We start from the raw sequence: 16456 nt of genomic DNA on the forward strand, positions 1-16456 counted from the left end.
GAGAGCTGAATGAATCAATTGAATGAGAGCATGCTGAATTAATCATGCTGAATGAAAGCATCCTGAATTAATTACGGTTGAAAAAGTTTGTGTTCACAAGCTTAATTAGTTTTCACACCTTACACAAACAGTCACGCTGTCTCACATCTTTTTAGCTTTTCATCCCCATAGCACAAAACTACCTTGTGGATAGCTTGGACATAGTGGGATCGACCTATGTGGAAAATAAAAATAGTAAATACATTTTTTTCATGAAATATATTGTATGTTACGCTGCTATACTTTGGGTGTTCATTTTTGGGATTGGGATTGATAGATACCAAAAGTGGGCAATGTTTAATCTGCTAATCCTAACCCGAAATCAAACTGACAAACAAAAGCATACTTAGTCATTCCAGGTAGCGTTCCAATTGCTTGGCTACTCTAGAGTTACAATGTAATTTTTATGTTAACCAAAACCATTAAAGTACTGAGCCCCAGTTTCCCTGTGTTCTTCCTTCTAATCTTGAGTCTGTGGTTTTTGTGCTGCTGCTTCACCAGCTTCAGTCACTGTGCCTGTCGTGCACAGTAGTAAACAGCAGTGTCCTCTGCTTTCAGACTCTTGGCCTCTAAGTACTGCATGCTGGTGGGGACGTCTTCAGTCAGGGTGAACTGGCCCTTCAGAGACTCTGCATAAAGAACATCGGTTCCTGATCCAGTGTTCATTCTCCCAATCCACTCCAGCAGCTCTCCAGGTTTCTGGCGTATCCAGTGTATGTTCTTGCTCGTCATTGAATAGCCGCTTATTTTACATGAGATCTTGACCTTCTCTCCTGGTCTTTTTACCTCAGTAGGAGATTGATCCAGTCGGATTTGGCAGCTAATACCTAAAAGTGGAAAAGAAAACAACACAGGGAAACATGTTACAATACTCAAGGTTACATATGGTATATGAAACGTCTAAATGACATCAAATATTATCTGTACAGCCCATAATCATACTCACTATGTATTGAGACCAGTATTGCGATGAAGAAGAGAATGGACCGGATCTCCATTGTTAGTTGATTAATTAGTTAGTTGTATTAATTACGGCCATAGGCAGTTTTGGTATATTATGAAGTTATACTTCATGAAATGCAAGATGGTTTATCAGTAAGCTTGCCTCAGTGAATATTTTGAAAGAACCTCAAAACGTATCAATAAGTTGAGTGCTACTGGAGTACAAATTGTAAAAACATTCATGTGGGAGTATTGGATTACAGGATTGGCCACTTAACTGAGATTATATCCTTGATTGTTATTTACAAATCCATGAGAACTCAGCCACTCTGCTGTCTGATAGCAAGTGACACCGTCAGTGTAGTAAATAGCGGTGTCGTGAGCTTCAGTCTTTTCCATATAGCAGCATGTAAGTCTCTCTGTGTGTGTGTGTGTGTGTGTGTGTGATTATAGGATGCTGACCCCAGCAGAAATGCCAGCAGCAGTGCAAGTTGACATATTGCTGATGACTGCTGATACAGAGCAATATTGTGTTAGTTGTTTGGCTTTCCTGCATGCAGTGAATCTGTCTTGATGTATGCCGTTCCCTTCACCTGCCCTCCTTTTTAACTCAGTGGTTGGATCTCTGATGTGAGTGAACACTGCCCCCTGCTGTTTCTGTTCTACCCTTACAACCTCAGTGATGCAAATGTGACAACTCACCCACCTCCGTCTCATTCACAATCGACGCCCGGAAATCTAATCTTGCACACCTGTCACCTTTCCAATCTCCTGATTGCTTGATCACCAGCACCTGTCACTCTCACTACATAAAGTCCTCACTTCCCTGTCAAGCCTCGGATCACGAAGGGTTCTACCCTGACCATTCCTGTTTCAGACCAGTTGAGCCCTGTACTCGACCACTACTCCGATCCAGACTTCCAGGTCGTTCTATCCTTTGTCTCCACTCGCGCCCCCTGCGCCTATTACTCCCGTGTAGCGCTCCTGCCTCACGTAGATTCTTTGCTTTGATCATGGTTTGTCCTAGTTAACTTCTGTGCTTTGATCGTTTTTTTTAATCCTTATCTTCTGTGCGTAAACTACAAATAAACTGCAATCTTCTGAAAGTCTCTGTTGCCTGAAGTCCCTAACAGAAAATAACTTAGACAAAGTAGCTAACTGAAGATGGTTATGATCAGAGTGACCCATCTAACCTGGGCTGAGGGAACAGTTCTGCCAAAGATAAAGTATATCCACATTCCATTCACTTGACCTGGAGCCCAAGGCCTTAAACAGTCTGAGTAAGGACAGACTATCCAGCATGGACTTCATCTACCCTCTTAATGGTAGCCCAACATTTTTTCAATAACTTGTCTACTTAACCCTCCTATTATCTTTGGGGTAAATTTGACCCCATTCAATGTTTAACGTCTCTTATTGACATAATCTTTTTTGCTTCATGTTTAATTAATTTTCCTAATTTAATGGGGACAACTGGGTAAACACAAAATTAACATATGTTTTCAATGTCCTGTACACATACTGTACGCATAGGGGTTCTTTGGGGGTCATTTTGACCCCAGGCTGTTTTAATTGTATAAAATATATAAGAAATTGTTTTTCATTCCAAATGTTATAGATAGCAACAATATGTAATTAGAAATAATATGAAGCCATGAAAACACCAAAAGGATATCTCTTTCCAATTATAGGTCAATCAGTGAGATTTTACGGTGATCTGCGTATTTCTCCATAGTAACGTAACAGGTATTCTGGATGTATAAGGGGGGTGGGTGGTGGTATTGTGATATTTAAAGGGATATTTAGGTAGGTCAACAAACAAACATAAAGTACCTGACATAAACTTGGGTACAAATTTGAGTTATAATACATTTTTGGAGGTTTAAATTACTGGGGTCAAATTGACCCCAAGGGTAAAAGATGTTAGTAAATTTGAAAGTAAAAGGAGGGTTAAAAAAAATAATAAATCCATGACTTACTTTTGCATGGACAATACTCTGACATGTTGAAATTATACAAAATAATAACTGATACATGATACATTAATAATATATATATATTTTTTTATAATTTATGGTATTTATAATTTTCCAGAATGTAATACTCTTAAGATATATATGCGATATGAACCCCTAATGTAATTCTAATTATATGGCGTAAAGAGCAACAGGGTTTTTGTTCAGGCTTTGAGCATCTTCTGTCACTGTGGCTGTCGGGCACAGTAATACACAGCAGTGTCCTCAATCTTCAGGCTGTTCATCTGCAGATACACCTGGCTCTTGTCATCATCTCTAGAGATTGTGAACCGTCCCTGGACTGACTGGGAGTAGTACTTATGGGAGCTAGCAGTGTGAATGAATGCAATCCACTCCAGCCCTTTTCCAGGGGCTTGTCTGACCCAATTCATGGGATAGCTACTAAATGTGAACCCAGAGGCTGTGCAGGTCAGTCTGTGAGATCCTCCAGGATTAATGACCACAGGTTCAGATTCAGTCAGGGTCTGACCATGTCCACCTGAAAAAACAAAACATAAATAAAGAAATAACGTGAGAAATAGCACATATATTATACCCCAATCTGTTTCTATGTATTTTGGGAAAATGGCTCCTCACCTGTTGAGTAGACAGCCAGCAAGGTTGATAGAATAATAAAGTTCATGTCTAACAGCAGTGTGTGAGCATATGTGTCTTCATGACTGACTGTGTGCCTGAGGATATAAATACTCAAGGGAGTCTGGGTTTTGCATGATGTCTTTCTGTTAAAGTGGGCAGAACAGAAAGATGTACCATGGACATGTTGAATACAAATTGTGAACAGAATTTCCTACTTAACCAGTAGCCAGTGAATGGGTTTGCCTGTCAGTAAAGTACAAAATGTGTCCCTCATATGTTGCACCCTTAAACAGACATGGATCCATCTTTCTTAAGGCAACTTTATTTCTTCAGTCGGTCGTTGGAGTTTTACAAAGCAAATCAATACAACAACTGGCGCGAGCGCTTTTTGATGACCTCATCATCACCTCTGAACCCGACCTCTAAACACCCACATCAATCAGAACCGCACCCAGGATATTAACAAAACCAAAATACAATAGAAACACAATATCTTTCCCTAAATATATTCCATCTTATTTCAATGTAAATTATAATTATGCAAACTAACAAATATATCTAGATCGCAACACCCTCCCCCACTAAAATAAAATGTGCCACACATTTTCTTAATCTCAATACAACAATAGAACTCTTGGTGGAAGGTAGGTAAACAGATAAGTATCACACATATCACACTTTACAGGGTGGTTAGGCTGTATTATCTCAATAGGCCATATTTTTTTCTTTGCAAAAGTCTCTCATGGCCACAATACAAGACAAAATCCATAGGTATTAGTATTGGAGGGTGAATAGTCCATAGAAGTATTAGTGGTTCCCCAAATCTTCGCCAACGGGACCAGGAAAATACCATTTACACCCAAACTGTGAGTTCACACATTTCAAAGCCATTTCAGTAATTCAGTAATTCTATTCTGTAAGTGTACACACTACTAATTCTTTCTTTACAGTATGTACCACACTACTGTCTTAACTCAAAAATACTTATAGAACCCCCCCTATTTTCTGTACGTATTACTTAAATAAATGTCCAGATAACCTGTTTCTATACTCTGTAATCTGTGTCAGTTAGTTACCACATCACCATGAACTGTAACTCATGTAGAAACATTTAAGAAACTCTAACTTTAAATTGTCTGTGTGAATATATGTCTATTCATAACAAAAAGGATACATGAATGATGATCTGCTGGACGGGTCACGGCTGGCTCCAGAGGGGATTCTCACACTGACAGGGCAGGTTTTCAGCTGTTGGAAGGTCGGCTGGCCTAGCTGGTCATAGGTGTAGATACGCCTGGGCTGTCGGACTCTCTTAGGCCTTTCCCTCCATGTTTCAGCATCACTCTGTTCATTCTCGGATTCCACAGCCGGAGCTTCAGTTTCTTCCTCCACGCTATATCTCTCATCCACATGTTCCTCTTCAGGGTGTTCCTCAGGTGTGAACGCCACCTCAGGCCTGTCTCTGGGTGTCTCACCCCTTAGACAGAACTCTCCTGCCTCTGCGTTGAGGGGTGGATCAGCATGTCTCACTGTTGTCAACAAGTGATACTCCTCTTCACTGGAACTGTCGGTGTCTGTTGGGTAAGTATTGTGCTTGGCTGCATGTTGTCTTCTTGTTCTCTTTCTTGTTTTGTTTCCACTGTGTATCTCTTTGAGACTGGGTTCGCAGACCTCTGGCTCTTCCACCAGGTAGGTACATGGCAGGAGAAGGTTACGATGTAATACACGTCTTCTCCCTGTTTCTTGCAATGGCTCAACTATGTACACTGGACTATCAGGGCCTTTTCTTCCCTTGACAACATGGATCATGTCTTCCCAGTAGCTACGTAGTTTTCCAGTGCCGCCTCTGGGTGTGAGGTTTCTCACCAGGACATGGTCACCTGGCTCAAGGGTAGAACTCCATGCACGCTGATTATAGTTTTTCTGTCCTCTTCTTGCACTTTTCTTCATATTCTGCATTGCAATGGCATAGGCTTCTTGCATAACCTCTCTCCACTTCTCTGCATAGCCAGTCTGTGACTGGTTTCTCTCTTCTCCTTTCCTGGGGAACATCAGGTCCACTGGTAATGTTGGTTCACGGCCAAAGAGAAGGAAAAATGGAGAAAAGCCTGTTGCTTCATGCACCGTTGAGTTATAGGCATGGACTACTTTGTTAAGGTGCTCTTTCCACCTCGACTTCTGAGACTCCTCAAGTGTGCGCAGCATACCCAACAGCGTTCTATTGAAGCGCTCTGCAGGGTTGGCTTGAGGATGATAGGGGGAAGTGCGGGAGTGACGAATACCACAATAGTCTTGGAGCTTGCGGAAGAGATTATTTTCAAACTCTTTTCCCATGGTGTATCTTGGATGGGAAACCGAAACGCATGATAAAGTCATCAAAAAGCTTTCTGGCGGCGGTCTTCCCAGACTTGTCTCTTGTCGCATATGCCTGTGCATATTTAGTAAAATGATCTACAACCACGAGTATGTATTCCTCCCCTCCCTTACACTTGTCTAAGTGTACGTAGTCAATGGAGATCATCTCAAATGGTGCAGAAGTCACAATGCTCTGTATAGGTGTTCTGGTTATTCTGTTAGGTTTCTTTCTCTTTATGCAGCGACACACCCGTGTAACATAGTGTTCCATCTCCTGTCTCATCTTAGGCCAGAAGAAGCGTTCTCTCGCAAGAGCCACCATCCTATCTGCACCTAAGTGTCCCATTTCCTCGTGGAGGTGTTTGTACACAACAAGCTTCAGAGACTCAGGAACAACAAGCTGCTTTCTCGTCGCAGTTTCTCTTCTGAGTATGCCCTCTCTATCTATCTGTAGACGAGGCCACTCCCTGAGAAGCTGTCTGACGGCTTCGTCCTCTGTCAACTTGTCTTTATGTTTCAGGTAGGTATGCGTCTTTTTCAAGGCCACAACTCTGCTTATGACCAGGTCTGCATTTTGAGCTTTTCTTATGTCCCCTACTGCAAGAGACTGAATTGGCTCTGAGATGTTGCATCCTTCTGGCAGTGCATCTTCATTACAGGTAACAGCAAATATCCAATTCAACTCTCCAGCTTTGTCTATGTCCAGAGCTTTCCCAATGCATTCAATAGCTTCCTGTTGGCATTCCTCTGTGCATTCTTGGATGACCTCTTCAATGGGCCTTGGTCTGCGTGACAAAAAGTCTGCATCTGTATTTGCTGTTCCAGGCCTGTATTTTAATGTGAACCTATAATCCGCTAACTCTGCCACCCAGCGGTGTCCAGCTGCATTGAGTTTTGCTGACTTTGTGACATACGTCAAAGGATTATTGTCACTGTATACAGTGAAGTGAGGTGCGTGGAAAAGATAGTCACGAAACCGCTCTGTTATGGCCCATTTCAGCGCCAGGAATTCTAATTTGCCAGAATGCAACTTGTAATTCCTCTCTGCTGCTGTCAAGGTCCTTGATCCATATGCTATCACTCTGAGAACGCCCTCTTGACGCTGGTACAACACTGCACCTAGGCCATCTTCAGAGGCATCCACGTGAAGCACAAAGGGTTTCTCTAGGTCGGGGTATGCCATTACTGGTGGGTTTGTCAGCTGATCGACAATTCTGTTAACTATCTCTTTGTGAATGGCTGTGAAATGAACTGGGTGAGAAGGTGGCAACAGAGCAGGCTTGCGGCTAATCCCCTTTTTCTTTTGGCTTTGCTTCACTTCAGACTTGGGATTTGCAAACAGTTCATATAGGGGCTTGGCGATCCTAGAGAAGTCTGGTATATAGGATCTGTAATAACCGAGGAATCCCATTAGCTTTCTCATCTCTCGCACCGTGGTAGGTGTCTCGTGCTTCAGTTCTTTAACTGCTTCCACGTCTTTGGGGTTCATCTTGTATCCCTCTGCAGAAACTACTCGACCCACATAACAGACCTCACTTTTGAAAAAGTCACATTTCTTTGGTCTTAGCTTTATGCCACACTCTCGCTGTCGTTTGAGCACCTGTCTCACATTTTGGATGTGCTGATCAAAGCTGGAGCTAAATACCAAAACATCATCTAAGTACGGGACACATACTTCATCTCTGAGGTCTCCCAGGCATCCCTCCATGTAGCGCTGGAAGGACCCAGGCACGTTTGTAAGCCCAAATGGAATCCTAACCCATTCATGAAGTCCCCATGGTGTTATGAATGCGGTGCAGGGTCTGCTTTTCTCACTTATGAAGCCCTGGTGATAAGCCTTCCCTTGGTCCAGCACTGTGAACCAGGAGTTGCCTCCCAGATTTTCCAGAATCTCCTGTATCCTCGGAATTGGATGACGGTCAGGCAGTGTTTTCTCATTCAGTAGCCTGTAGTCTATGCACAGCCGCAGACTCCCATCTTTCTTCCTGACACATACTACAGGTGAAGAGTATGAAGAACAAGATTTCTGGATCCAGCCTCGGTGGAGTAGGTCCTGTATGTGTGTTTTCACTTCTTGGTAAAGATGTCTAGGGATTGCATTGTATGTTCTTTGGACAGGCACATTGTCTTTTAGCTGTATGTCCATCTTCAAATCTTTAATGCACCCTGTATCCCAGTCATCCTTTGCGAAAACATTACATTCTTCCCTGAGCATTTGATGTACCTGCTGCCGTTGGTCTTCTGACAGATGGCTCAGGTCCACGGGCGGGTCCCAGGGCTCAGCTTGTGGCTCTCCACTTGATTGCTGCGCAGCACTGCTGTCTGATGTCTGAGGTGTCTGTTCCTCAGCAGGTTTGGTCTGCAATGGGTAGATGGCATCAACACTGTGCAACAGGCCAAGTGTGGTGCGACTGCAAAGCACAATATCATTATCAGTCATATTTTCCACAGTCACTTCAATTTTACTATTATCTTCTGGAGGGAGCTTAATTAACTGTTCTCTGATGACAAGACCTGTTGGCCATGGTGCCTCAACATTTGGCTCTAACAGTACATGTGATGCACTCAACACACTCTTGTTTTGCCAGGCGCAATGCACCGCCATCACTTTGTTCTTCGGGATGGTCACTGGTTGTCTGCCTGCTCTGGCTAAATGGGGTTGGCTTTTAGGCTTTTGCTTCTTCAAAACAGATAAAACGGCTCTTGCGGTTCTGTGTCCTACCTCCAGTGCTGAGCACAGTCTCTTTACCATGTGACCTGATGGGATACCGTCTCCATTTGTGTCGCTGGTCAGGGCTAATTCTTCAATTACATTAAAGCCGATGATGGGGCGTTCAATGTCACTGCTGGCAACCAGGATGGGGACCAGGACAGGTTTCTCACTCATTCCAGCCACAGCATTTTTAGACAAGGAAACTTCAATTTTCATCCATCCCTTATACGGTATGTCGGTTCCATTTGCAGCTGAAAGCTCTAATGGTTCGTCTTCGAGCAGCTCGGCCACTGGTCTCACCTCAACATCTGGCAGGTACTTCCTTTTCCAGTTTGTTCCCACTATTGATACCTGCGAACCAGTGTCCCACAGTATTGTAGTGTCAACTCCTCCTAGAGAGGCTCGAACTAGACATCTCTTCCCTACCAGCTTCGCTGTTTGCCGCTGTTTACCAGTGAGTGGTGCTCCTAGGCTGAACAGTTCTGCTTTCTCTATCTTTTCAGCAGGACAATGCAGAATTTCAATTTTGCTTGTGTTGGCTGTAACATTTCTCATTCGGCAACCTGATGCCCAGTGTTCTACGCTGCCGCACTTGTAACAGTGAACACACCTTCCATCAGGATTGGACTGTTGACATTTCCGGCATCTTCTGCTATTTGAGGTCTGAGGCTGTGTTCGGTATTTGGCTCCTCACTCACTCTCCTTGGTTGATCCTGAGGGGTCTGCTGAAGGCTTGCAATGTGAGTGGTGAGGTTCTGGATAGCCTCACATATGGCTTTGTTACCTTGGTCAACTTTTTCCATCAGTGTGTCACGTTTGTTTGTCTCTCCATTTTTGTTTTTGTTTGGTTTGGGCACATGTTCATTTTCCTCACTTTCCTCACTAATCGCTGCCACTCTAATCATCTTTAGTTTTGATGTAGTTGACAACTTATTCCTTCTTTCCATTTCAAGACGGTATGCAGCCGTCATTTTCTCCAGGAGGACTTCTGTCACTTTAGGATTTTGTAAGTATGGCTTTATGTCTGTTCGAATAGTGTCATCATAAAGGCCAGTCATTACTGATTGGAGGAATTGATTTTGAATTAGTTCTGAACTGTACTTCAAACCAGACTTCACTCTTTCTGAGGCGAGGGCAATTTGTTGTCTCAGGTCCATGGCTCGCATTAAAAACTGGATGGGCGTTTCTTTAGGCTCCTGAGCTGCACGGGTGAGGGAATGGTAAATCTCTGTAGCATCCTTTTCAATATAATGAGTTCGTAGAATTTGCCTGAGAGCTTGCAATGTCAAATCAATTCTACTTTCCAAATAACTCTTCAGTTTAGTTCCTGGAGCTATGGCTTGAATTACAGCTTCGACAACTTCTCCTTCATCATATCCTTTTTTCAGTGCCCTTTGCATTTGTCTTTCCAAACTTGAGTAGGTTAATTTATCCTTTTGATTTGGTTCTCCAATTTGTCCAATTATTTTTAATTCCCTCCTGTACAGTGGATGAGCAAACGAGACATTTTGACTAGGTACAGAGGCTGTTGCATTCAGTGTGGAAACGCTCTCTCTTTGTTCTTCGGGATTACTGGGTGCAGTTTCATTTTCGTCCACAGGGTGGTGATCTTCCACTACTTTTTTAGGCGAAAATTCATCAATTTCCTCGGATTTCTCTATTAGTTCGTCAATTTTGTCATTTAGTTCGAGTAAAAGAGACAGCCCTTTATCTTCTCTTGAAATAACATCGTCCCCTTCTATATATTGCAGAATGTGCCTTCTCAACTTGCGGGGTACATCTTTATCACGTCTATCCACTGTAAGGCTAAGTCCTGTGCATACATCATTTAAATCCGGTGCTTTCAGTGTTAGTAACTTTTCTTCTATTTCTGCCACCGTACTTTCCCAGTCAGACGACATCTCTTGCACGTTCGACATGATAGAAAACTCTTACCTCACTGTTTTGTTTGTAGCACTGCAGAATTGACGTCTCTGTAGGCTTAGCTAACAGCTAGCGTTAGCTCTTGCAATGTCCATGTTGGTCAGCTACCGTTAGCGCTTACAATGTCCAATCACAGTTACAATGTGGATCACTCGTCATTGCTCTTGCTTCGTGGTAAAAACACTCCAGACCGAGCGGAAACACCAATTTATGTTGCACCCTTAATAGTCAGGTGGCTTAATGCAAAATTTAGGCTCGATCGTGACAAGAGTGATAAAAGCATGAAATTTGGCACACAATTAGCTTATACCCTACTAAAAGATATTAGAAGGGGTGCCCAAGTGAAACTGCTCATTTTTTTCGTTTTAATGAGATATTAAGTTTTGACCTAAATCAAGATATGCGTTACCTGTGGTCCGATTTTCAAAACGGTTATTTTGCCTAGAAATGCTTACCAAATAAGTAATAAATCAGTTATTTATGCATGTTTGTGTTTTCGTGTTTGTTTTTGATATCCACTAGTTTAAACAAATGTCCCTTTAAGTAGCAAAACAGACAAAAAGACTTGTGCCCGTGCGCGCGCTCATCCAAGATGGCGGGAAAGACGTAATTCTGCTATATCTGTTAGGTAAAACCGTTATTTTACCACCATTTAAAACCATATTTGCATTTGTATCTTTTATATGTATAAGGACAGTAATATTTTATTAAAGATTTGCTTCAACATCATTAAAATAGCACCAACAAAGGCGCATTACAGTACCAGTAGGCTACTGCAGAAAAACGGTAAAATTGGAGCAGATTGAGCGTGTCTTTTCCTACATCACAACTGATCATATGAGGAATAGGGTTGGGTACCGAGAACCGGTACCAATATGGAACCGGTTCCAATACAACCGGTACCTACCTGGACCGAAATGCAACGCAGATTTCGGTGCTTCATTTCGGTGCCTGAGCCAATTGAAAACGGTTGCTAGGCAGATTCCGCGGGGCACATGTAAAACTGCCCCAGCTCCCAATGTAAACTTTGTCCTGTGTCGCTCACGCTCATTGGTGTTTTCATAGCAACAGTCTTATGACAGTGAAGAGCATGCAGCATTTCAGAGCAAGCACAAACAGAACTAGCCATCAACCTTTTAACAGAGAAAATACCGAAAGGTAAACGGTCAAAAGTGTGGCTGTATTTCGCACTAAAATATTCAAACATCGCGACGTGCAGCAAATGCAACAAAACAATTGCGTGAAAAGAGGGGAGAGAAGGCAAGAGTCAACGGCAGATCAGCAACCGAAGACTGAAAAATAAACGGAGATGACAGCTATACTTAACCTACGGTAGTCTCTTAAAGGGGCAGTACACATTTTCTCGTACACAGTGTGTTCAAGTAACAAGATTAACTATAAACAAGATAGAAAAGATAGGTATAAACAAATCATAAAATGGTGAAATTTCATGAAATAAATGCAAACAAAATAATACAATTTTGACTCCAAAAGGCAAATATGCTCATATTTTTGCAAAAGAAGTTTGAAGCTGTTTTTTGTATTTATTTATATTTATTTAAGTATACTATAAACTGTTGTTTACAGTTAATATAATGTTCATAGTTTGAAGTTAAAAAGTTTGAAGCCAAGTGTTTTGTATGTATTTATATTTATAATATACTTTAAACAGTTAATATATTGTTCAATTTGAAGAAAAAAAATTGAATTGAACAAAATAATTGCTGAAGTATTGAAGCTGTAGTGTGTGTACAAAGTGTGTGTGTGTGTGTTTTGTATTTATTTGTATTTATTTAAGTATAGTCTAAACTTTTGTTAACAGCATATATTATTTAAGTTTTAAGTTAAAAGGTGTTTTGTATTTATTTATATATATAATCTACTTTAAACAGTTCATATATTTGGCAATAAAGCCTTTCTTAAATGTCGTCAATCGTAAACATTTTTTTATTTTTTATAAAAGTATCGGTTCCGGCACCGTTTAGGCACCGGTATCGTTTTAAAAGTATCGGTTATGTACTGGTATCGGATAAAAACCAAACGATACCCATCCCTAATGAGGAATGTGCTGTTATAAATTGACAAATGTGATGATGAAAAATGAACAAGTCAATAGCATTTATCGAGCTTATCGAGTACATAGAAGAATGTAGCTATTAAAAAAGGAACTCATATGTTTAAACTTTCTGAGCTGTCGTTGTACATCAAGAGGCTTGAAGATATTGGAGTTAAGAAAACTATAAATAAAACCAGGTTAATCAATGTCTTGCTAGAACATTACAAAGAGACTCTTTAAGAGCAAACTGATGGAAGAAACACCGTTTTAGATTTCCGGGATGCAATAAGCAGGCTATTGAAGGATGCTTTGAAACAACACAACTTTTCAGAAGACGCCGAAATTCTAGCGAGGCCTGCAACAATTGTAGGCTAAGGAAAGACATTTTTGCACACAAAGGATTTATTTTTTCTGGGTGCTTTCCAATGGACTGCCATTCAAAATATTAACCGTCAAGCTTAAAGTCTCTCGTTTCTATCATTCTTTATGGTCTCAACATAGAGGATCAAGAGAAGTCTGAAAGCCAGGCATGTTTGGCCAAAACTGGCCAAACTTGCATTTCAGCATCTCGTGAGCCACCCCTACCACTATATGTTGGGCTAAATATGCATAGCTCCACTAGAAGTAAGACATTGATAGAAAAGATATACCAAATGGGCATTTCTGTTTCCTATGATCGTATCATTGAGATAGAATACTGGCTAGAGACGTCTCTTTGCGAGCGCTACAAGGCCAGATTGGAGTGCGCTCATGTTCTTAAGGGCTGAATTTGTGATAAATCGTTGATGAGTGCATTCACATGAATTCTACAGGCATCAATAATTATAATAATAATAATAAATACAAGAATATTTGTATCATTAACAATTACGTTTCACATTTATAGTCATGATTCTACGAGGCTTCGTGATAAATAAATAAATAAAGAAAACGAGAACGCTCGTTCAATTTAAGAATCAGTGCACACTTTGGCCGTTTAAGAACACATTTCCAGGCATTCATGACCGGTGGAGATCTTTTCTTAGGTTGAAGATATTAAAGACACTTAACAAAATGTGCGAGAATGAGGTCCATTGCTCACAATCCCAGCTCCACGACATCAGTCTCCTCATTTCACGGAACTGGTATCAGCATCTTTCAGTTTACAACAGAAAGTGTGCCTGGCGAAAATAGGCCCCCACTAGTTCTGCCGTGTGGAACAGAGCACCAAGGATAACCAAAGAGCTATGTAACGGTCTCTGCAGTTGCAATACGCACAAGTTCAGTTTCCGTTCCAGCCTGCAAAATAACACCACTTCAGGGCAATGTTAGCATTAGGTTTGGATGACTATCCCAAAGGGTCTATACTGTATGGAGAGAGCTGATTACGTGCACCTGCAAACAGCGCTGCTCACGTTGCAAATGTGTTCAAGAAAAGTTGAGATGCAAGCCAATGTGTTAATGTGATTGTCCAGAGAGCAAATCGTAGAGCTATTTATAACAGCACATTCCTCATATGATCAGTTTTGATGTAGGAAAAGACACGCTCAATCTGCGCCAAATTTACCTTTTTCTGCTTAGCCTCCTGGTACTGTAATGCGCCTTTGTTGGTGCTATTTTAATGATGTTGAAGCAAATCTTTAATAAAATATTACAGTCCTTATACATATAAAAGATACAAATGCAAATATGGTTTTAAATGGTGGTAAAATAACGGTTTTACTTAACAGATATAGCAGAATTACGTCTTTCCCGCCATCTTGGATGAGCGCGCGCACGGGCACAAGTCTTTTTGTCTGTTTTGCTACTTAAAGGGACATTTGTTTAAACTAGTGGATATCAAAAACAAACAAGAAAACACAAACATGCATAAATAACTGATTTATTACTTATTTGGTAAGCATTTCTAGGCAAAATAACCGTTTTGAAAATCGGACCACAGGTAACGCATATCTTGATTTAGGTCAAAACTTAATATCTCATTAAAACGAAAAAATGAGCAGTTTCACTTGGGCACCCCTTCTAATATCTTTTAGTAGGATATAAGCTAATTGTGTGCCAAATTTCATGCTTTTATCACTCTTGTCACGATCGCGTTGTTAAGCCACCTGACTATAAACAGACATGGATCCATCTTTCTTAAGGCAACTTTATTTCTTCAGTCGGTCGTTGGAGTTTTACAAAGCAAATCAATACAACAACTGGCGCGAGCGCTTTTTGATGACCTCATCATCACCTCTGAACCCGACCTCTAAACACCCACATCAATCAGAACCGCACCCAGGATATTAACAAAACCAAAATACAATAGAAACACAATATCTTTCCCTAAATATATTCCATCTTATTTCAATGTAAATTATAATTATGCAAACTAACAAATATATCTAGATCGCAACACATACCTAGAATGTATGTATGTTCTTCATGACAAAAATATTTTCATTCTGTTGAAATAACTAGACCTCTAGACCAGCATTGTGCATTACAATATGTCCTAAATGCCCCACCTGGTTGAAGATGGAAAATAGATTCATATGATTCACATGAGTTAATATGACTGCATGGTGTTATTGCTGTGACATGCTAGTGTTACTGGAGTGGAGGCCCAGCTGATGTTTGTGTGGGGAAGCAGCATGTTTGTCATGGTGTGGTTCTCTAGTACAGTAATACACAGCTGTGTCCTCAGTCTGGAAGTTCTGGCCTTGTAAGAATACTGTTTTAGTGGAGGTGTCTGCTCTGAAACTGATCTTGCTCTTTAATGAGTCTGTGATCCTACTGTCTCCACCACCACATATGTATCCAATCCATTCCAATGTTTTCCCTGCAGAGTGGCGTATCCAGTTGTAGCAGTGACTAGTTGAAAACCCTAAAATCTAACAGGAGAGGGAGAATGACTCCCCTGGTTTCACATCCATATGACTTGGCTGGATGAGCTCAATACCATGAACACCTGTAAAGAGGATAGTAGGGAATTAGTGAAACAGGTAGAAATAATGATTTACTCTTTTGATTTTACTGATTTGATCTTGTGTCTTTAGTTCACAGGTAACGACTGCCAGCAGCAGCAGTAGAGATGTAGTCATCATGGTTATGATGAAAGCTGAGCTGCTCTTCTGAGTTCTCCACAGTCCAGGACCTTCTGAAGAGCTGAAGCCACACAAGAAGTTTTATATGAGAGGGAGGGATAGGGGAAGGGAGGAGGACAGAGAGCTGGAGACAAGAGTTGATGAAGTAATTAGTGGATCATTCTGTGTCATGCATTAGATTACACGTACATTACATGACATTATCGAGTTAATGCTATATTTTTTGAGGTTGTAATTAAAAAATGATTCATTAATTTAATGTCATTCACATCACTAAAAGACTTGACATTATTGACTCCTACCTCCTATGAATTCAGAGTTAGTATGAAAATGAATGTCACATCCTTCATATGGGTTAAATGCTTTCATACTGCAGAGAATCACAATTGTTTTGATTCTGTTTTAAATGTTAATCTACAATTCAGCAATATTGAAACATAGTTAGGGACAGAAAACATCCTTCCTTGACATGATAGTATGTCTGAATGATCCATCTTATGAGAACAAAGGCTGATTAATGTAAGAGAATAGCTCACCCACCTGTACTGTACATAATGGTGATTAACACAAATTACACTTTCAAGCTTTTAGAAGAATATCTAGAATTTAGAATAATATTCTCTCTTCCTAGATTGTACTGAGACTTTGTACTTAGAATCAGTTCAAATGAATGTGCTCTCTCAATGTAGGCCTAATGGATTTGTAATCATTGTTTAAGGTATTGTTTTTGGTCTCTGTTTTGTGGTAC

At 40.8% G+C, this 16456-nt stretch overlaps 1 gene segment (V, D, J or C); it reads right to left on the minus strand.

Annotated features, from left to right (window-relative positions):
• Window positions 1–546: 546 nt before the first annotated feature.
• LOC105896769 lies at window positions 547–1037 on the minus strand. The segment is given in 2 exon segments: window positions 547–866; window positions 986–1037. Coding segments are annotated over 2 exon segments (372 nt in total).
• Window positions 1038–16456: the final 15419 nt, after the last annotated feature.

Source organism: Clupea harengus, unplaced genomic scaffold (genome assembly GCF_900700415.2).
Source record: "Clupea harengus unplaced genomic scaffold, Ch_v2.0.2, whole genome shotgun sequence".
NCBI classification, from domain to species: domain Eukaryota; kingdom Metazoa; phylum Chordata; class Actinopteri; order Clupeiformes; family Clupeidae; genus Clupea; species Clupea harengus.